This window comes from Lepidochelys kempii, chromosome 1 (genome assembly GCF_965140265.1).
Source record: "Lepidochelys kempii isolate rLepKem1 chromosome 1, rLepKem1.hap2, whole genome shotgun sequence".
Classification (NCBI taxonomy): domain Eukaryota; kingdom Metazoa; phylum Chordata; order Testudines; family Cheloniidae; genus Lepidochelys; species Lepidochelys kempii.
The window spans coordinates 21,029,706-21,051,938 of NC_133256.1; the positions used below are offsets into that span (position 1 = coordinate 21,029,706).

Sequence of the window (22,233 nt, forward strand, 5' to 3'; positions counted from 1 at the left end):
GAGCCATAAGAAGATCCGTGGGGAACATGACAATTTCCTGAAGGGCAGATTGCTGTGGATATAGTGAGAACCAATTCAAGGTTGTTGGTGGCATTCATGGAGCAGTTGCAAATAGCAGAGTGCCACTTCTGGGCCTGAGAAACGAGCACTGACTGGTGGGATTGCATCATAATGCAAGTTTAGGATGAAGAGCAGTGGCTGCAGAACTTTCAGATGCACACAGCCATATTTCTGGATCTGTGTGCCAAGCTTGCTTCAGCTCTCTGTGCAGTAACTCCAGAATGAGAGCTGCACTGACAGTAGAAAACCAAGTGTCAATTGCACTGTGAAAACTTGCAATGCCCGATTGCTACCAGTTTATCGGAAATCATTTTGGAGTTGGAAAATCCACATTTGGGACCGTGTCATGAAAGTGTGCAGGCCATTAATCACTGCCTGCTACAGGGGACTGATTCTCGGCAACATGTAGGACATAGTGGATGGAGTTGCAGCTATGGGGTTCTTGAACTGCGATGGAGCAACAGATGGCATGTACATCCCTATTTTGGCACCATATTACCTTGCCACAGGGTACATCAACAGTATGGGCTACTTTTCAATGGTTAAACAACTGTTGATGGATCACCAGGGACACTTCACCAACATCAGTGTTGACTCATCAGGCAATGTACATAATGCTCGCATCTTTAAGAACACAGGACTGTGCAAAAAGCTACAGGGAGGGACTTTCTTTCCTGACCGGCAGATTATCATTAGTGATGTTGAAATACCAGTAGTGATCCTGGGGAATCCAGCATACCCCTTGCTATCCTGGTTCATGAAGCCAGTCACCTTGACAGCACAAGCATGATTCAAGTACATGCTTAGCAGGTGCAGAATGACAGCTGAATGTGCTCTTGGTGGACTGAAGAGATGCTGGCATTGTTTACTGACAAAATTGGATTTCAGTGAAGTGAACACCCCAACGGTTATAACTACCTGCTGTGTCCTGTATAAAATCTGTGAAGCAAAGGGTGAAAAGTTGCCACCAGAGTGGAGGTGAAGCAGCTGTCTTCTGAGTTTGAACTGATAGACACAAGGGATATTAGAAGAACTCAAGGCACAGCTATATAGCTCAGGAAGGCTTTGAAAAAAGCACTTTAACAGCCAGCAACAGTAATGCATTGTGGTGGACTGTGCTCTACCTGGCATTGCTGTCTTGGGGCCTTTTAGGAATTGTGTGATGTTTGGTTTACATGTATGAATATAACAATGTCAATGCACCTATTAATTTTGTGGTGCTTGTTTTACATTTATGATTATTACACTGTGTTTGTCACTGATCCTATGAGTTGTGTCACACTGTACAATAACAAGTAATTGAGCACTTTCAGTACCACTAGGTACTCTGCAGCATATGTTTTGAACTAACAGAGATTAATTATTTTCCAAAGAATAGAATTTTATTGAGTAACAAAACCAGTGCAAGGAAAAACCTGTGCAATTTAAAAGCAAATACATTAAAACTTATGTTAGGATATAGATATTCAGGTCTGTCTGTAAAGGCCTATACTCTAAGAATTTAGGTGTATTCTTATCATTTGGCTAGTTATAGAGGTATAAAAGAAAGAATCAAAACCACTGTCTGCCAGTGTAAGGGCCTTCTCTTACTGTGACAGTCTGAGGCCCTGTTCTTAGGCTAAGGCCTTTGGCTAAGCAGCAGAGGCAGCCATAAGCTGGGAAGCGAACAGTCACATCCTCACATTCCAAACTAGTCACATTGAAATAAGGTGCTATTGGGCTGTTAGGCACTATCAGGACAGGATTGTATTCCTGTCACCTCCAGAGAAAGGGAAGTGCCTAGAAATGTAAAAGGAAACTTAGGGTATGTCTACACTACGGAATAAGGTCGAATTTATAGAAGTCGGTTTTTTAGAAATTGGTTTTATATATTAGAGTGTGTGTGTCCCCACAGAAAATGCTCTAAGTGCATTAAGTGCATTAACTCGGCAGAGCGCTTCCACAGTACCGAGACTAGAGTCGACTTCCGGAGCGTTGCACTGTGGGTAGCTATCCCACAGTTCCCGCAGTCTCCGCTGCCCATTGGAATTCTGGGTTGAGATCCCAATGCCTGATGGGGCTAAAACATTGTCGCGGGTGGTTCTGGGTACATATCGTCAGGCCCCCGTTCCCTCCCTCCCTCCGTGAAAGCAAGGGCAGACAATCGTTTCGCGCCTTTTTTCCTGAGTTACCTGTGCAGACGCCATACCACGGCAAGCATGGAGCCTGCTCAGGTAACCGTCACCCTATGACTCCTGGGTGCTGGCAGACGCGGTACGGCATTGCTACACAGTAGGAGCAACCCCTTGCCTTGTGGCAGCAGACGGTGCAATACGACTGGTAGTCGTCCTCGTCGTGTCCGAGGTGCTCCTGGCCACGTCGGCTGGGAGCGCCTGGACAGACATGGGCGCAGGGACTAAATTTGGAGTGACTTGACCAGGTCATTCTCTTTAGTCCTGCAGTCAGTCCTATTGAACCGTCTTATGGTGAGCGGGCAGGCGATACGGACTGCTAGCAGTCGTACTGTACCATCTTCTGCCAGGCAGGCAGGAGATGAGGATTGCTAGTAGTCATATTGTACCATCTTCTGCCAGGCAGGCAAGAGATGAGGATGGCTAGCAGTCGTACTGTACCATCTTCTGCCGAGCAGCCATGAGATGTGGATGGCATGCAGTCCTTCTGCACCGTCTGCTGCCAGCCAAAGATGTAAAAGATAGATGGAGTGGGTCAAAACAAGAAATAGACCAGATTTGTTTTGTACTCATTTGCCTCCTCCCCTGTCTAGGGGACTCATTCCTCTAGGTCACACTGCAGTCACTCACAGAGAAGGTGCAGCGAGGTAAATCTAGCCATGTATCAATCAGAGGCCAGGCTAACCTCCTTGTTCCAATAAGAACGATAACTTAGGTGCACCATTTCTTATTGGAACCCTCCGTGAAGTCCTGCCTGAAATACTCCTTGATGTAAAGACACCCCCTTTGTTGATTTTAGCTCCCTGAAGCCAACCCTGTAAGCCGTGTCGTCAGTCGCCCCTCCCTCCGTCAGAGCAACGGCAGACAATCGTTCCGCGCCTTTTTTCTGTGCGGACGCCATACCAAGGCAAGCATGGAGGCCGCTCAGCTCACTTTGGCAATTAGGAGCACATTAAACACCACACACATTATCCAGCAGTATATGCAGCACCGGAACCTGGCAAAGCGATACCGGGCGAGGAGGCGACGTCAGCGCGGTCACGTGAGTGATCAGGACATGGACACAGATTTCTCTGAAAGCATGGGCCCTGCCAATGCATGCATCATGGTGCTAATGGGGCAGGTTCATGCTGTGGAACGCCGATTCTGGGCTCGGGAAACAAGCACAGACTGGTGGGACCGCATAGTGTTGCAGGTCTGGGACGATTCCCAGTGGCTGCGAAATCACCGCTTGCAGAGGCAATAAAGTCATTGTTGCTTCACATTCATGCATTCTTTATTCATTCATCACACAAATAGGGGGATGACTACCAAGGTAGCCCAGGAGGGATGGTGGAGGAGGGAAGGAAAATGCCACACAGCACTTTAAGCACAGCACTTTAAAAAGTTTACAACTTTAAAATTTATTGAATGACAGCCTTCTTTTTTTTGGGCAATCCTCCGTGGTGGAGTGGCTGGTTGGCCGGAGGCTCCCCCACAGCGTTCTTGGGCGTCTGGGTGTGGAGGCTATGGAACTTCGGGAGGAGGGCGGTTGGTTACAGAGGGGCTGCAGTGGCAGTCTGTGCTCCAGCTGCCTTTGCTGCAGCTCAGCCATACACTGGAGCATACTGGTTTGGTCCTGCAGCAGCCTCAGCATTGAATCCTGCCTCCTCTCATCACGCTGCCGCCACATTTGAGCTTCAGCCCTGTCTTCAGCCCGCCACTTACTCTCTTCAGCCCGCCACCTCTCCTCCCGGTCATTTTGTGCTTTCCTGCACTCTGACATTATTTGCCTCCATGCATTCGTCTGTGCTCTGTCAGTGTGGGAGGACAGCATGAGCTCGGAGAACATTTCATCGTGAGTGCGTTTTTTTTTTCTTTCTAAGCTTCACTAGCCTCTGGGAAGGAGAAGATCCTGTGATCATTGAAACACATGCAGCTGGTGGAGAAAAAAAAAGGGACAGCGGTATTTAAAAAGACACATTTTATAAAACAGTGGCTACACTCTTTCAGGGTAAACCTTACTGTTAACATTACATACATAGCACATGTGCTTTCGTTACAAGGTCGCATTTTGCCTCCCCCCACCGCGTGACTACCCCCTCAACCTTCCCCCCTCCCTGTGGCTAACAGCGGGGAACATTTCTGTTTAGCCACAGGCAAACAGCCCAGCAGGAATGGGCTCCTCTGAGTGTCCCCTGAAGAAAAGCACTCTATTTCAACCAGGTGACCATGAATTATATCTCACTCTCCTGAGGATAACACAGAGAGATAAAGAACGGATGTTGTTTGAATGCCAGCAAACATACACTGCAATGCTTTGTTCTACAACGATTCCTGAGTACGTGTTACTGGCCTGGAGTGGTAAAGTGTCCTACCATGAAGGACGCAATAAGGCTGCCCTCCCCAGAAACCTTTTGCAAAGGCTTTAGGACTACATCTAGGAGAACCGCGAATGCCAGGGCAAAGTAATCCTTTCACATGCTTGCTTTTAAACCATGTATAGTATTTTAAAAGGTACACTCACCAGAGGTCCCTTCTCCGCCTGCTGGGTCCAGGAGGCAGCCTTGGGTGGGTTCGGGGGGTACTGGCTCCAGGTCCAGGGTGAGAAACTGTTCCTGGCTGTCGGGAAAACCGGTTTCTCCGCTTGCTTACTGTGAGCTATCTACAACCTCATCATCATCATCATCATCTTCTTCGTCCCCAAAACCTGCTTCCGTATTGCCTCCATCTCCATTGAAGGAGTCAAACAACACGGCTGGGGTAGTGGTGGCTGAACCCCCTAAAATGGCATGCAGCTCATCATAGAAGCGGCATGTTTGGGGCTCTGACCCGGAGCGGCCGTTCGCCTCTCTGGTTTTCTGGTAGGCTTGCCTCAGCTCCTTCAGTTTCACGCGGCACTGCTTCGGGTCCCTGTTATGGCCTCTGTCCTTCATGCCCTGGGAGATTTTGACCAAGGTTTTGGCATTTCGAAAACTGGAACGGCGTTCTGATAGCACGGATTCCTCTCCCCAAACAGCGATCAGATCCCGTACCTCCCGTTCGGTCCATGCTGGAGCTCTTTTGCGATTCTGGGACTCCATCATGGTCACCTGTGCTGATGAGCTCTGCATGGTCACCTGCAGCTTGCCACGCTGGCCAAACAGGAAATGAGATTCAAAAGTTCGCAGTTCTTTTCCTGTCTACCTGGCCAGTGCATCTGAGTTGAGAGTGCTGTCCAGAGCGGTCACAATGGAGCACTCTGGGATAGCTCCCGGAGGCCAATACCATCGAATTGTGTCCACGGTACCCCAAATTCGAGCCGGCAACGTCGATTTAAGCGCTAATCCACTTGTCAGGGGTGGAGTAAGGAAATCGATTTTAAGAGCCCTTTAAGTCGAAATAAAGGGCTTCATTGTGTGGACGGGTGCAGGTTTACATCGATTTAACGCTGCTAAATTCGACCTAAAGTCCTAGTGTAGACCAGGGCTTAGTTTGATAGCATCCTGTCTGGCAAGAACTCACTTATCAATAGCTGGGATGTGAAATCCTCACTTCTGTATTGTCTTGTCATTATAGTTCCCACTTTGCTATTGTTTGTCTGTATAATCTCTGTCTGGTTCTGTGATTATTCCTGTCTGCTGTATAATTAATTTTGCTGGGTGTAAACTAATTAAGGTGGTGGGATATAATTGGTTACATAATCATGTTACAATATGTTAGGATTGGTTAGTTAAATTTCAGGAAAATGATTGGTTAAGGTATAGCTAAGCAGAACTCAAGTTTTACTATATAATCTGTAGTCAATGAGGAAGTGGGTGGGTGTGGGTGGGAGTGGGTGGAGGACATGGGAACAGGGAATGGGGGTAAGAAAATTGGAATTATGTTTTGCTAAAGGGGGAAATGGGAACAGGGAATGGGAGTAAGGAAGTTGGAATCATGTTTGGCTAAGGGTAGGAATGGGAACCGGGACACAGGTGTAAGGCTCTGTGGTGTCAGAGCTGGGAAGGAGGATACTAAGGAAGGAAACTGGAATCATGCTTGCTGGAAGTTCACCCAATAAACATCGAATTGTTTGCACCTTTGGACTTCGGGTATTGTTGCTTTCTGTTCATGCGAGAAGGACCAGGGAAGTAAGTGGGTGAAGGAATAAGCCCCCTAACAACTTAATAAATTAATGGAACTGAACTTATGAAGAAAAAACATTCATATCCATTTTAGACACACATACAGAGACCATGGATTTCACAGGCCAGTGTATGTGAAGCTGTGGTAGTCCTTCATATTCCTTGGGGTGGAGTGGTAGGGATGTGGCCCCCTAATACCACATGGAAAGTAGAGGGGGCATGTATGAAGGTTCTGTACTGCAGTTTTCGATTAACTGCAAAGGGAGGTGAGCCTGTGACTGTTCAACCTTGTAGGTCCACAAGAGTCTGCAACATCTGTTTTTGCTGCCAGAGAAACCCCATTATGTCTGGGTTCATCTCCCTCTCCTTTTCCTGGTAGGCTTTTCTCCTATCCACTCTTTTCTTCTCCAGGCTGTCTGTAATATTCATATTCCAGGCCCTCTGCTCCAGGTCTGATGCAGCACTGGCTTGCATGATCTCATTGAACATGTCATCCCAAGTCCTCTTCTTTCTCCTCATTATCTAACTCAGGCATTCCACAGATGTGGATGGGGAAACCATCAAGGCTGCAACAGCAGCAGCTACAGATAAAACACACAGAGGTACCATTGTCACTAGTCACAATGAGAAACAAAAGTTAAGATTCAGAACTCTCTTCACTTGCTCCCCTAAAGTTTTCAACAAGGCCTGGTCTATACTATGAGTTTAGGTCGAATTTTGCAGCATTATTTCAATTTAACCCTTCACCTGTCCACAAGACGAAGCCCTTTTTTTCGACTTAAAGGGCTCTTAAAATTGATTTCTTTACTCCATCCCCGACGAGGGGATTAGCGCTGAAATCGGCCTTGCTGGGTCGAATTTGGGGTACTGAGGACACAATGAGATGGTATTGGCCTCTGGGAGCTATCCCAGAGTGCTCAGTTGTGACCGCTATGGACAGTGCTCTCAACTCAGATGCACTGGCCAGGTATACAGGAAAAGGCCCACAAACTTTTGAATCTCATTTCCTGTTTGGCCAGCATGGTGAGCTCACCTGCACAGGTCACTGTGCAGAGCTCATCATCACAAAAGACCATGCAGTCCCAGAATCGCCAAAGAGCTCCAGCATGGACCAAAGGGGAGGTACAGGATCTGATCGCTGTATGGGGAGACGAATCTATGCTGGGCAGAACTCCATTCGAAAAGACGAAATGCCAAAATATTTGAAAAAATTTCCAATGGCATGAAGGACAGAGGCTATAACAGGGACTCACAGCAGTGCCGCGTGAAAATTAAGGAGCTCAGGCAAGCCTACCAAAAAAACAGAGAGGCAAACGGCCGCTTCGGTTCAGAGCCCCTTCTATGCCGCTTCTATGATGAGCTGCATTCCATTCTAGGGGGTGCAACCACCACTACCCCAACCCTGTGCTTTGACTCCGCCCAAGGAGTGGGAGGCAACACAAAAGCGGGTTTTGGGGGCGAGGAGGATGATGATGAGGAGGTTGTAGATAGCTCACAGCAAGGAAGCAGAGAAACCGGTTTCGCCAATAGCCAGGATCTGTTTATCACCCTGGACCTGGACCCAGTACCCCCCCCGAACCCACCCAAGGCGGGCTCCCGAACCCTGAAGGCGGAGAAGGGACCTCTGGTGAGTGTACCTTTGTAAATATTATACATGGTTTAAAAGCAAGTGTATTTAATTATTAATTTGCCCTGGCATTCGCGGCCAGTACAGCTACTGGAAAAGTCTATTAACATGTATGGGGATGGAGCGGAAATCCTCCAGGGACATCTCCATAAAGCTCTCCTGGATGTATTCCCAAAGCCTTTGCAAAAGGTTTCTGGGGAGGGCAGCCTTATTCCATCCTTCATGGTAGGACACTTTACTACACCAGGCCAGTAGCACATTGTGGGGAATCATTGCAGAACAAAGCATTGCAGTGTATGGTCCTGGTGTTTGCTGGCATTCAAACAACATCCATTCTTTATCTCTGTGTTACCCTCAGGAGAGTGATATCATTCATGGTCACCTGGTTGAAATACGGTGGTTTTAGTAAGCGGACATTCAGAGGTGCCCGTTTCTGCCGGGCTGTTTGCCTGTGGCTGAACAGAAATCTTCCCCACTGTTAGCCACACGGTGGGGGAAGGGGTGAAGCCATCATCCCAGAGTATTGGGGGCGGGGGGGCGTTCGTTGTGTTTCTGCTGCACGTGAACCCGGAAACTGTAGCCCCTCCTTTTAAATTGCCTATCCATTTTTAATGGCCAACCCAACAGCTACTTCATATGGGAAATGAGGGCGCTGCTGTTTGAAACCAGTCCCACATGTTGTGAAGGTTAAAGAAGCCAAAAGACTGTGGCTTACCATGGCTGCCTCCAAGTCGAATTCTCTTGCCCAGCCCTGCGTGAGTGATCTCTCACACCAAACCGGCATACCCTCAATAAGAGGCAAAATGCGACCTTGTAATGAAAGCGCATGTGCTATGTAATGTTAACAGCAAGGTTTACCGTGAAAGAGTGTACCCATTGTTCTATAAAATGTGTCTTTTTAACTACCACTCTCCCTTTTTTCCCCTCCACCAGCTGCATATGTTTCTCCTTCCCAGAGGCTAGTGAAGATTAGAAGGCGAAAAAAACCGCACTCGCGATGAAATGTTCTCTGACTTCATGCTGTCCTCCCACATTGACAGAGCACAGCAAAATACATGGACGCAGGATCTCAGAGTGGAGGGAAACACAATATGACCGCAAGGAGAAGTGGCGGGCTGAAGATGGTAGATGGCGTCAGCTTGCTGAAAGAAGGCAGGAGTCAATGCTCAGGCTGCTGGGGGATCAAACTCATATGCTCCAGCATATGGTTGAGGTGAAGGGAAGGAAGCAGGAGCACAGACTGCTGCTACAGCCCCTGTGTAACCGACTGCCCTCCTCCCCAAGTTCCATAGCCTCCTCACCCAGACGCCCAAGAACGCGGTGGGGGGGCCTCCGGCCACCCAGCCACTCCACCCCATAGGATTGCCTTCTGAGAAGCCTGCAGTTCCTCTGCCATCACCAGGCAAGGCTGCTGGTCCCCTTTCCTATATCCCCCATGCAGTCTGCTCATAGATGTCCACATTTCTATGGCTTGTCTGTAGCTGTTCCTACGAAGACTCCACTCCCATAGTCCTAGGAGATCCAATATCTCCTGTCTACTTGAGGCTGGATCATGTCTGGAGTCTGTAGCTGGCATGGTCAGCTAGACAGTTGTACACAACAATGGAGAGTTGCTGGATGTGGCTCACCAAGCTGAACAATCAGGAAAAGGCATTTCAAAAATTGCAGGGTTTTGAAGTGCAGGGGAGTGGAGGGGCTTTCTGGTCTCTGAGACCCCTGAGCAGTGGAATTTACAACTATGATCAGAGCAGTCATTGTCAGGCATTGTGGGACAGCTGCTGGAGGATTTAGGATTAACAGAGGTAACACAGTATCTAAACTCTCTCTACATCAACCTCAGTACTTAACCAAGGCTCAGTGCCGCCTAGGGAGGTAGTATTACTGCATCGCTACACCAGGGCATTTACAGGCAGGAGACAAATTAAGTGTAGACACATGAACAACTAGGATGACACAAGGCAGCTTACTTTGACCTAACTTTGTAGTACAGACGAGGCCTTTCTCTCGATTCACAGTCATTCTGGTGTCTGCTGGGGTCACTACTACAGCTGGTTGAAACTTGGAATTTCTATTCCACAGAAAATTCCAACACAGAGTTTACAGCCCAATTCAGAATGCAAAGTAGAAAAAAAAATTTTTTTTTGAAAAAAAATTGAGACATTTCCTTTTTATTTCCTAAACAAACAGAGAAGCTGCCCTGACTCTGGGGATTCCCCTACAGAGGTAGCCCAGGGAGTCCCTGTCTGTGGACCAAGGGGCCTAGAAGCTCTGGAGCCCTGGAATGTTTGGATTTTGACAAAATCGCAATTTCCCCATGAAGACATGTTCCATCACAAAATTTCCAAACAGCTCTCATCATCACCACCTTAATAAGGTCATTGTCAATCATCCTCTCCATCTTGACATCTATCAGTGTTGCCAACTCTCTCATTTTATCCTGAGTCTCATGATATTTAGTGTTTTTCTGGAAACCCTGGCTCCTGAAGTCATGTGAGTACATGAAAAATCATCTAACTGAAAAAGTAAATTTCTAGCCCTCATGTTTGTGGAGCAAAGCTTGAAAATGTGATTCCAATGCACCCTAACAGCCTAGAAACCAAAAGGCAAATGAAAACAACCCAAACTGTATTATTATTTTTTAAAATCTCATAATTTAAGATGATCTTATGATTTCAATGTTGATAATGCAAAGTAATACACTGTACAGGGTTGTGCTCACCACCGTGGCAACTCCTGCTGGTTGCTACGGGAATTAGCTCTGTCCATCAGCAGGGCACCCCCCTCTGGTGGTGTCTCACTCTCTGTCACTGCTTCTCCACCATCTCCGCTGTCTGTGGGAACCCGCGTCGCTCCCGGACCGTGGTGTCCTTCCAGGGGAACTGGCAGTCCTTCACCTGGCCTCTCGCTGCAGTGGCAAACTGCAGCCCCTCACTCAATGGCAAACTGCAGTCCTTTGGCTGGCCACTTCCCTCAGCGGCCAGTGGGGCAAAGGGAGGGGCAGGCCTGCCTGCTACTCTGGGCCCCGATCTAGCAACCCTATAGCTGGCAGTCGCTCACTGCCTCTCCTTCCCCTCTGCCACTACCTGCTTTCCCTAGGCCACTTTCCCATAGCCCCATCACCTACTCAGTCACTGCACGAAAGCCTCATTCTGGAAGCCAGCCAGGCTGGAGCTCCGCTTATTCCCCTGACCCTGTCCAGTACTGCTCTGGCCAGGTACTTCTCTCAACAGGCAGCCAGTCCTTCTTCCTCAAGCTCCAGAGAGCTCCTCTCTGCCCTGCAGCCCCTTTTATAGGGCCCAGCCTGGCCCTGACTGGCTGCTTCTAAGCCTTCCTCTGATTGGTTGGGTTCTGCACAGCCTCTCCAAGGGCTGCTATTAACCCTTTGCCAGCCAGTGTGGGGCAGCTGCCCCATCACATGCACGTTGGAAAACATAATCCCAACTATACATTTAAAATAATAGAATCTAAATTAGCGGTTACCACTAAAGAGAGAGATCTTGGAGTCATTGTGGATAGTTCTCTAAAAACATCCACTCAATATGCAGCAGCAGTCAAAATAGCCAACAGAATGTTAGGAATCATTAAGAAAGGGATAGATAATAAGACAGAAAATATCATAATGCCCCTCTATAAATCCATGGTATGCCCATATCCTGTATACTGCATGCAGATCATCTCATTCGCCCCATCTTAAAAAAGATATATTGGAATTGGAAAAGATTCAGAAAAGAGCAACAAAAATTATTAGGGGTACGGAACAGCTTCTGTATGAAGAGAGATTAATAGGATTGGGACTTTTCAGCTTGGAAAGAGATGACTAAGGGGGGATATGATAGAGGTCTATAAGTAAATAAGGAAATGTTATTTACTCCTTCTCAAAACACAAGAACTAAGGGTTACCAACTGAAATTAATAGGCAGCAGGTTTAAAACAAACAAAAGGAAGTATTTCTTCACACAGCACATAGTCAACCTGTGGAATTCTTTGCCAGAGGATGTTGTGAAGGCCAAGACCATAGCAGGGTTCAAAAAAGAATTAGATAAATTCATGGAGGACAGGTCCATCAATGGCTATTAGCCAGGATGGGCAGGGATGCTGTTTGCCAGAAGCTGGGAATGGGCGACAGGGGATGGATCATTTGATGACTACCTGTTTTGTTAACTCCCTCTGGAGCACCTGGCATTGGCCACTGTCAGAAGACAAGATACTGAGCTAGATGGACCTTTGGTCTGACTCAATATGGCCATTCTTATGTTCTTATGTTCTTGGCCCAAGTGACGATTTTCGAATGCCTGGGATTGGCAATACTGTATCTTGTCACCCCTGGACTTTTCAGATACTGTCCTGTCCTGGTTTTCTTCCTATCTCTCTGATTATTCCTTCAGCACTTCTTTCGGCGCATGTTCCTCCTCTCTTATCCACGTCTTGTGGGAGTACCCCAAGGCTCTGTCACTGGTCCACTGCTGTTCTTCCTGTATGCCCTGTCATGGGTTCCCCCTCCTGGGGTTCCACCTGCAACTGGGGTGCCACTGAACCCCCCTTGACCCACCAGCCTGGGTTCCCTCTCACACTATGGTGCTGTGATGAGTTGCCAAGCTCTCCAACTTGCTTTTTTACCAGCATACACACAGGTAGGGACACACCCAGCTGCAGTACTTACAGGCTGCTGTAATCAGCTCTGCATGAGGAGGCTACAGCTAAGGAACTGTCCAGCTGCTCAAGAGCACAGTCCCCTCTGGAGCGTAATCCCAAAATTATACCATTTTGCACTGCGCACAGATCTGTACAGCGTAAGCTCATAAAATTCGCCCCCTCCCTCAATCTGGAGAGAGAATATACAACAGCTTTTTGCCCTAGGTTATAACGTCCACGGTTCATTGTGAGCTAAATGTTCCCCTGATGGGCCATCCAACTTGAATGGGCCCTTCCCATTTAGAGAGCCTTTTGTCTAGTGGGCATTGACCAGGAATAACTACATGAAATACAGATACACAAGTCCATATTTCTAACTTCAGATACAAAAATGATACATGCATACAAATAGGATAATCATATTCACTAAATCATAACATTTTCAATTATATCTCACATGCCATATCTTACATGAAATACATCATAATCATGCCATACTCATATCATAATAATATTACTATGAAAAATATGGGGTGTAGTGTCACACACCCCATCTCATTCATGCACACCAATGCCTCACAAATCCACGTCTCCACCCTGACCTGTCTCCTTCCATCCAATCTCATCCTGTCTTTCTGACATCTTCTCTGAGAAGATGTGTCATTACTTTAAACTTAACTTGGCTAATCAAGCTCCTCGTCTTCCCTCTCAAATCCTCACCACTTCCTCCCTTTTCTATCTCTGTCAACAGCAACACCATTCTCCTCATCACTCAGGCCTGCAGTTTGGTTATTTCCAGTTCCTCCTTTTCACACAACCAGGCCATACTCAAATTCTGCCAATACTTTCTTCAGTACCTCTGAGATTCATCCCTTTCTTTCTTTCCATCCTCCCTGCTTTTTCAGGCATCCATTACATCCTGCCTTCGCACATATGACATGCTTCCCTCTGACCTAACATCCAGCCCCCCATGCAGTCTACACAAAAAGGTGCAGTGAAAGTCTTCCTCCTTGCTCCTCATTTGAACATGTGACTGCCCTGTTTGAATCCCTCTCCACATACATACACATCAGTGCCAACTATATTTAAGACTCCCTATTTCCACAAAGTTACAATTTTCTTAAGGTCTTCTGGTCAGAAATCTTTCAGGATTGGACTTTATATGAAGATCTCACCTCCCAACTCCTCTCCAAAAAAACCCTGAAAGTCTGAGTAAAACCCCTGATTTTTAGATTTGATTATGGTTTCAAAAATAAATGTTTTTCCTGTTTTAAAATCTCCTAACTTAATCTTAATTAAAATGTCATGGTAGTCATGTCACAACACTCAGTTCTTATGTTTTATTCCCTCCTTCTGTGCTTCTCCTTTCTTACAGAAGGAGGGAATAAACCCTCCACAACAAATAGAAACCTTCCACAACAAATAGAAAGACTGCCAAGAGGTACATAAATTCTTGGATGGTCACATATTAATTCTCCATTGACTAGAGAACCACATTACACATGCCATTTAAATTAAACAAACACTTGTGATGGAGTGGGAAATTACAATATGTAATAGCAGGACAAGAATCTGACCTCCTTTATATCTTGATTTGACAGATATGGTTGTTCTTTAAAGAAGAATTGTTTATAACAGGGTTTAATAAAGTAAGCTGAACAATGTCAGGGGTCTAAATAGCAAACCCCCTCTTTTTAGAATAATGACATAGCACCCTAAGCCTATAGATGTGGATTGCATCACAGATAACCAGCAAATTGTAAAACCCTTAGGAGCGCATTTACAGCAGCTTTTAAAACAGGCAGTGTTATAACATCTATACTATTATGTGAAAACGGTGTAACAGAAACAAAGAAAATGCAGATTTTAGCTTACAATATTCCTAAGAATAATTTAAAATGCAGGGGAAGTTACCCAAGCATCAGCAAAAAAGATAAGGCACAGTATAAAAGTCCCCGGGAAATGTGTCATCATCCAGAAGCCAGGTTTATCCACGTTTTAGAAAAACTGACAGAGATTAGTTTTTACTTAATACTCCATAAGATGATTATAGCTATTTGTGGCACTTTAATTCCTGGTAGAAACAAAATGATGTTTTATAGAGATGAATCCACACAAAAAGCAACCACTCACATAAACCTCTTCAATCTATTCTCATTCACCAGAACAGCCTTCTAAGCTGTAAAATCATGCACTTTTCTTAATGAAATGAAGTCCAGATAAATGTATAGCAGAAATTTTTAGAAATAAATTGTAGGAAACTGTATGTACTGCATCATGAAAACTGATAAAGACTACATAAAGAATAAAACTTAAGAAAATGTTCAGGAAGAGTTCTCAGATGACCAGATGATTAGATTTAATATTTTTGCACAGAAAGACTTGCATCCACAAATAACAAAGACTGTCAGACATAGATAAGGTACTGTATATGAACATAATACATACCAAATATGCACCTCTCTTCTATAAAAGCTCAGTACATTTGGCTTTTGTCCTTCTACAGATACAATCTATCTATAGTTAAAGATGAAGATCTACAGTTGAAGATAAAGGCTATAGAAAATGAGGAATATGTTTCATGTCTGACAAGGAGGAGAGTATAGCAAAGCATCTCTTTGGCTTCCAGTGCCTAAAGAGGCAGGACTTTGGGGGCATGTGGCCCCACCAGTCCCCAATATTTTCTTAGCAACACCAGGGATAGTGCCTTTACAACTTCAGGAGCTCCAAAACTGCTGGCCATTCTATTCTCTGTGAGTTGTTTTGTGGGGTTAGGTGTTTGACTGTTGGGTGACAGAGGTGTGAGGAGGAGGAGGGTAGTTACTAAATAGAGGGGGGAAATGAACTAGGGGCTAAATCAGTGGAGCTGTAGGTTGAGTATTGAAACTGTCCCCAGGTGTATTAGCCTGAAGGTGCATGGCAGGAGCAGGGGAGGAGATCATGAAGACAAGCCCCACCCCCACCTCCAGTGGAACTCAGGGGCACTAGGGCCCAGTGCACCTCACCCCTTCAGTCAGCACATGGGGCAGGATTCTACCTACACATGCACATACAAGGGCAGGCCCAGCTCCCAAGAGCCCAGAGACTCATCAGGCAGCACAGTAGATTCAGGAAGGTCAAAGTGGTCGGCATTACCCCAAGGACTCCTCTGACATCTGTAGTGACTTGAATTCCTCAGTTATTGACAGCATGGGTACTTGCTCAGAAGGAGGAGAAAGGTTCTTGGCAGGGAGGTGTAGGGAGGGTAGGCTGAGGCAGGATATGGACAGGTGCTTGGTTTAACCAGTGAGTTTTTGTAGTGAGTTTGAAAAAAATAAAATAAAATAAAAACTTGTGAACACAATAATTAAAATAATCTGGGTCTGTAGATGAATTAAGTCTGAGATGAATAATGGTGCAGCAGAGGGGCACACTCAATATACATCCATCATCACCCTAACCACTCTGCTTGTATGCCTTTCCCCCTACCCTCTGTCCATGTTTTATCTTTTTAGATTGTACACTCTTTGGAGCTAGAACCACTTCTCCCTACATGTCCATTGTGTCCATACACAATGCCCAGTCCATTTTGAGTGCTACTGTAATATAGATAAGAAGCATGACTTTCTGAGGTACTGTAAATCTTTCCTTTGTTCTTATTAATTAGTGGCTTTATTCCACTTCTCTCGCACATATCTACACATTTACAGTAATACCAGAACAAATTCTGAACTAGCATAAATTAGGACCAGACAGGTGATGTTAATCAATGTAATTCACTGAAGTCAATGGAGCTACCCCAACTTACTTCAGCTGAGGATCTGACCTTTGATAAGAATCGTACCAATAATTGGGTTTGTGTATTTTTCTCACCCTAATTATGTAAGTTAGATCCCCATCATTTCTTCATGTGCTACTTCCTATCACAATATTATTGTTTCCTCTGACCTCAGAATGCATATGACAATGAGCATGCAGCATGACTACAAAGGGCTATCATTTCACTGTCTCCCCTATCTACCGGTGGTTATATATTTGTAATTATTATTTTTATCCTTCCTTCTCTACCTCTTCCCTATCTCATGGCATTTCTTTTTTCCTCTTGCAAGCATGCTTTCCCCAGCAATTTGCCCCACCATGATTCAGTCTGAGGGAGATGCTGCCACTGGGGGAAGGACCCAATCAAAGAGGTACATATTACATTTGGATCTAAACAGTTAAAATGAGGATCAGTCTAATCATTATTCCCTTTTCCTTGCAGATTCTCTTCTTAAAATTAAAAACCCAGATTACAGCAGTGTGCCACAATGAAACAGGGCCCCAAGGTTCCACAAACGTTATTGCAGTGGAAACTTCCATGGACTGCAGGAAAGGCAAAAAAACATTCCAAACTGCTCTTGCTGTACCAAGCTGGAAAAGGAACTACTGGACATAGTCTCTGTTGAGAGAATAATTTAGAACTAACTTAAAGAAATGTAGGTTTCTAAATGGTATTCCTCCTCCTTCCTCTCCACTTCCCCCCTCCTCTTCTCTGAGAGATTTATTATTTTTTCTGTTAGCATCTTAGAGTGAAGTTTTAAAAGCATTGTATTTGGGCTACTTGACTCTAACAGGACTCTTGAGATTGCAGCGCCACACATCTCTTTGAGAATGTGCCCCTTAGCAACTGCTACTTAAATTTAGCAACATCAATAGGAAGTCTAAGATATGAGCCGCCTGCAGAGAATGGGGGATGGTTTGGGGCCAGAATTAAAACTTAAATGGCCAATCCAGCATTAATCTTTTTATAAATCATTCACGGATCTTTGACTTACATGTGAGTAGCATTTTCAGGTCTCAATTCAGCCATCTTTTGGTTTGTTTAGAATATTTCTATGAAAAAAGAAACCATGGTACTTTTTCCAGAACAGCCACTTTTTTCCTCCTGTTCCTTTCCAATTTGGGAATAATTAGTTAATGTTTCTAAAATGCACTGAAGATGAATAATGCTCTGTAGATGTTGAGTGCACACTTTAAACATGGATCCCCACAGTAAATCACATAGCTAGCTACACATCTGAGGGCTCATATAGGAACTTGGGTACTCAAGAATGAAATGGACACTCTAGCTTAGGTGCCCAAAGTTAGCTCTAAGTATATTTGATCCTTTCTCATCTATTCTTGTTACCAGTTATTTGAGGGAAGCTTTAGTTGTTTGGAAGGCATTTTGGAGGCAACTAGAACAAAATGCGATGCAATCACTTCATACATGTGAACAGCTTACAAAATTAAACTCAGAGGGCCTTAAGTGAGCAGAACTCCACTGAAGTTGTAGGTAGGGCAACCAGACAGCAAGTGTGAAAAATTGGGATGGGGCAGGGTGAGGGGGTAATAGACATCTATATAAAACAGAGCCTGAATATCGGGACTGTCCCTATAAAATCTGGATATCTGGCTACCCTAGTTGTAGGGCTTACATAAAGCTGAATTGGGCCCATCCAGTAATTACTACTAGTACGACTCAATGTGTGAATGTTTGCATCCAAAAGTGTTCCAGTTAATGGTTCGGTAAGAAAACCCTATTGTGCTTTATTTACTACAACCTAATTTTTCAAAAGTGAGTAGGTGCCTCAGTTTGTAAATGCTCAACTTGAAGCACCTTAAAGGAGTCTGACTTTTGGAAAGTGCTAAGCACCCACTCTGAAAATCAGCCCCCTGTAAGATGTCTCAAGTTGGGCCCCCAAAAATTGAGCCATGCCAGATCATTAGTCACTTTTGAAAATGTAAGCCAATAACAAAATTATTTCATATTTATGAGGAAGCTGTGAAGCCAGTAACACAGAGCTATCAAAAGAAGAGAACTAGAGAATGGGAGCACTGCATTGGATGTTTCTTTGTATGCCATCTAATGCATGGATAAATGGGGCAGACTACTAAAGGAGGCTAAAACAGATGTCATTGAAGTGATTTTATCTGAAATATCGATTATGAAAAAACCTCATTATTGATTATATAATAGTATCATCTCACAGACTTAAAATATTGATGGGAGATCACATTTTTATCAATCAAGAAACTAGGCCAATCAAAGAACAAAACAAATTCTGTGATGAGAGAGTCTGAACATGAATGATCATTCCAAAGTCTCTTTATTAAAAAGCGTATTGGAGTGGTAGGGAAAGTGATTTAAAAGTAATAAAAATTAAAACACCAGCTTTTACTTATGAAATATTGCTCTATTCAATCTATTGCCTTAGTTGCCAAATTATTTTTTTTATACAGTACTTTACTTGTACTTATACGTAAAGCAATGTAACTTAATCATTTGTTCAAAATGGTATGTTTTTTAGTCTGATATCGAGAACACCTTCAAAAAGTTAAAGTATAGCCACCCCACAAAACATACACACAGTTAGTAGGCTTTAAAGGATTATTTTGAAGTACTGCAGAAACAGGAGTTCCAAAAATAGCAATTTCAAGTATTCATTAGTGGATAAATACTATTGTTTCAGCAATGTGTATATTAATGCTATGCACATTTCCGTATTCTTAGTCATTACCATACAAAAGCAAGAGGAAATTTCCGCAACCATCTTTGTTCTTTAGTTCATATATATTGATCATTTTTCAATGCATTTGATATACATTCTGTGAGGTTTATTTATATTTTAATAACAAATACATATCTATTAAAAAGGACAAGAATGTTATAAAGAAAGACCAAACACTCTAAGGACTTGGGGGAGACACTATAATATTGAAAAGTAGAATAGCTTTTCCATTAATTATTTCCATTTGTAAAATAGTTTATAGATTGGCAAAACAGACTGTGCTGTACTTCCTCATAAATGCAACAAAATTACTGACACAGTGTGTGAACCTCATTCCTCCTCACTGATAACTGTAAGAGCAGAGTATCAATGTGGAGTGTTTCGGCTTTTCCCGTGATTAATCATAAATCATCCCTCAACACATTGCTATGGCTTAGAGTTGGCTCTGAATCAAACCTCCAGTCTATAGGAAAATGTGGATCTAGATATATACTGGGCCAAACGTGCACTCTGGATCCAATATACCCAACCTTTGGGGAAGTCTGGCTCCACAGACAACATTTCCACTTTGGACCTATAGTGTAATCAGCAATTCTTTCTATGACTGCACAGTCCTGGCCAGGACTTTGAGATCTATACTGTAGCTCCTTGTAAAGGCATAAAGCTATTAGATTCTCAATCACTTCACAATAACACCATCATATCATATACTTAAATCAGTAACTATTTTTACTTACAAATGTGTGAGGAATCTTGAAGTCCATTGACCTGTGAAATACTGATGCCTTATCAAGCCTATTATAACTGTGCAATATCAGACTTATTTGATTCACATTAACGAAAAAGATGCTTTTAAACAGAACCATTCTCCAGATGGTGCCCAAAAGTACCTGGCATTGAGGCAGACGAAGAATACTGTTTCACCGAGCATTTTTCTTGAATTATTCCTGAATTACTTTGCTTATCCACCTTTTTTCTGCTAAAAATAAACATGAAGGTCACAAAGAGATTTTGGATGACAATCTGGCCCCACTGAAGTATATGGGAATTTTCTATGCACTTCAGTGGGCCAGGATTTCACTCTTTAAATTTGTATGGAAAAATATAATTTATCCTACTCTTGCCCAGTCTCCAGTCAAACTGAGAAAAGAAAATATACTCAGTTTAGCAATGACTAACCTATATTCCAACATTTAAAGAATTTTCTGCTTATTTCCCTTCCCAATAACTGAGCAAGTGTTTGTTTAAAATATTTAGGCAATTTTTGCCACCCAGACTCTAAAAGAATAGTTCCAGCTTGTCATCTCTTTGTCAGCTCATTTTGTACAATATAACCAGGTGCTGGTCAACCAAGATGCTGAGAATGAACACAACCATAAGTCTTCAGCATCCAAAAGCATAAGTCTAACCGTAGCAAATAAAGCATTGTGCATAGGTACCTACCTATTAGTGCCTGAAATAAGCTGCTCTTAAAGATGCCCATCACTTTTTTAATGGCTTTTTTCAGTTGTTCTTCTTCCGGTTTCTTTAGCTTTTTACAATATTCTTCTAGAAGCGCTAAAGCTCGATCGGTATCTAAAAATAAATCATTAAACAAGTCTGTTTTATTGACTTAAAAGATATAGAAATTCAAGTGTATTAACTGACATTTCCCTTGGTCATCTATTCACAAAATTAGAGCAAAACTGCATTCATTAAAAATGCTATCTAAAGCTATAGAATGTAGGCTGTAGATTGCCTTGTACTCGATTCAAGTTGCAGTGGGGGAGGTTTAGATTGGATATTAGGAAAAACTTTTTCACTAAGAGGGTGGTGAAACACTGGAATGCGTTACCTAGGGAGGTGGTAGAATCTCCTTCCTTAGAGGTTTTTAAGGTCAGGCTTGACAAAGCCCTGGCTGGGATGATTTAACTGGGAATTGGTCCTGCTTTGAGCAGGGGGTTGGACTAGATGACCTTCTGGGGTCCCTTCCAACCCTGATATTCTATGATTCTATGATTCTATGATTCACAGTGTTATGTTATATTGCACTACTGGAGATAAAATAGACAAATTAAAATGACATCAGTGCCATGAAACTTTATTGCATATCTGAGATCTGACATGCAAACAAAAACGACCTTTCCAATGATATATGGAACAATGTTTAACCTCTAACAATCTAGGAATATCTCAAGGCTGAAAACATATGTGTTCAGAATCTTAAATTATGAACCTGATCCTGCTGTCGCTGCCTTCAATTGGAGCATGACCACAACTTATGCAGAAAATACAAAATCATAAACAATAATCACTATTGGCAGCTAAAAAGAAATCTGGCCCTGACATATATTTGGAGAAGAGCTGAAAGTGTTTGGTGTTTTAATTGTTGAAAGTACAAGGCTTGATTCCCTCCCTTCTGAGTATGGACATAAAGGAAGGCAGGGCTCCAAGAATTTGAAATTTACTCCCTCTCTCCATTAAGTTGCCATCCATCTTTCCAGCAAAAAAGTGTGCTTCATGACAGAATGGAACTCATATGTTGACTCAGTAATAGGAATCCAGCCTTTCTGTGGGAGTTTAAAGGAACAAGGGGTCTGATTCTCCACTGCTCTGCAGCTTGTGGAGTCATTTACACAAAGTCAGTGTGAAGTGAGTATAAAATGTCACCAGATCAGAATGGCAACATTTTATAGTCACTCTGCACAGATGTAAATGGCTATACAAAATGCAAGGTAGTGGAGAATCAAGCCCCTAGTGTCAAGATTCCTGAGATGTTTGTACCACTCCTCTGGGAACTGTGCAGCTAGCCCTGCAAAGTTTGCACACACTCATTCCGTAATTATATATTATCCCAGGTTATTGCAATATGATTCTTCTGTAGCACAACTAATAAAGCTATGATGCTCACAATGTCTGAAGGTTTGGGCTTAATGAAAGCAAGAGTTCCTTTCAAATATAATTGATTAAAACAGATCACTTTTAATCAATCCAGACAACACCAAGAAGGTTTGAAACCTGGCTGGGCTTGGTGTTGTGACAAACAAAGCACATATTTTTGCAAAGGGATTACAATGTGTTTGGAGTACAGTTATAACTACATGGTTTGCAAAGCAGTTGGGGACAGATGTGTGTGAGAAGCAGTCTAGAGGTTGAATACAGCTTCTAAA

General features: G+C 43.7%; 1 protein-coding gene across 10 annotated transcripts in view; it reads right to left on the reverse strand.

Moving 5' to 3' along the window:
• DLG2 (discs large MAGUK scaffold protein 2) overlaps nt 1-22,233 on the reverse strand; it is a 1,493,215-nt gene that overhangs the window by 1,445,732 nt on the left and 25,250 nt on the right. For 9 of the 10 annotated variants that reach the window (XM_073336088.1, XM_073336081.1, XM_073336168.1 and 6 more), the window contains exon 2: nt 20,528-20,659. In XM_073336088.1, the coding sequence (XP_073192189.1) occupies nt 20,528-20,659 (132 nt within the window). Of the gene's footprint in view, nt 1-20,527; nt 20,660-22,233 lie in introns of those variants that run through there. The other variant, XM_073336148.1, reaches the window with a different exon arrangement.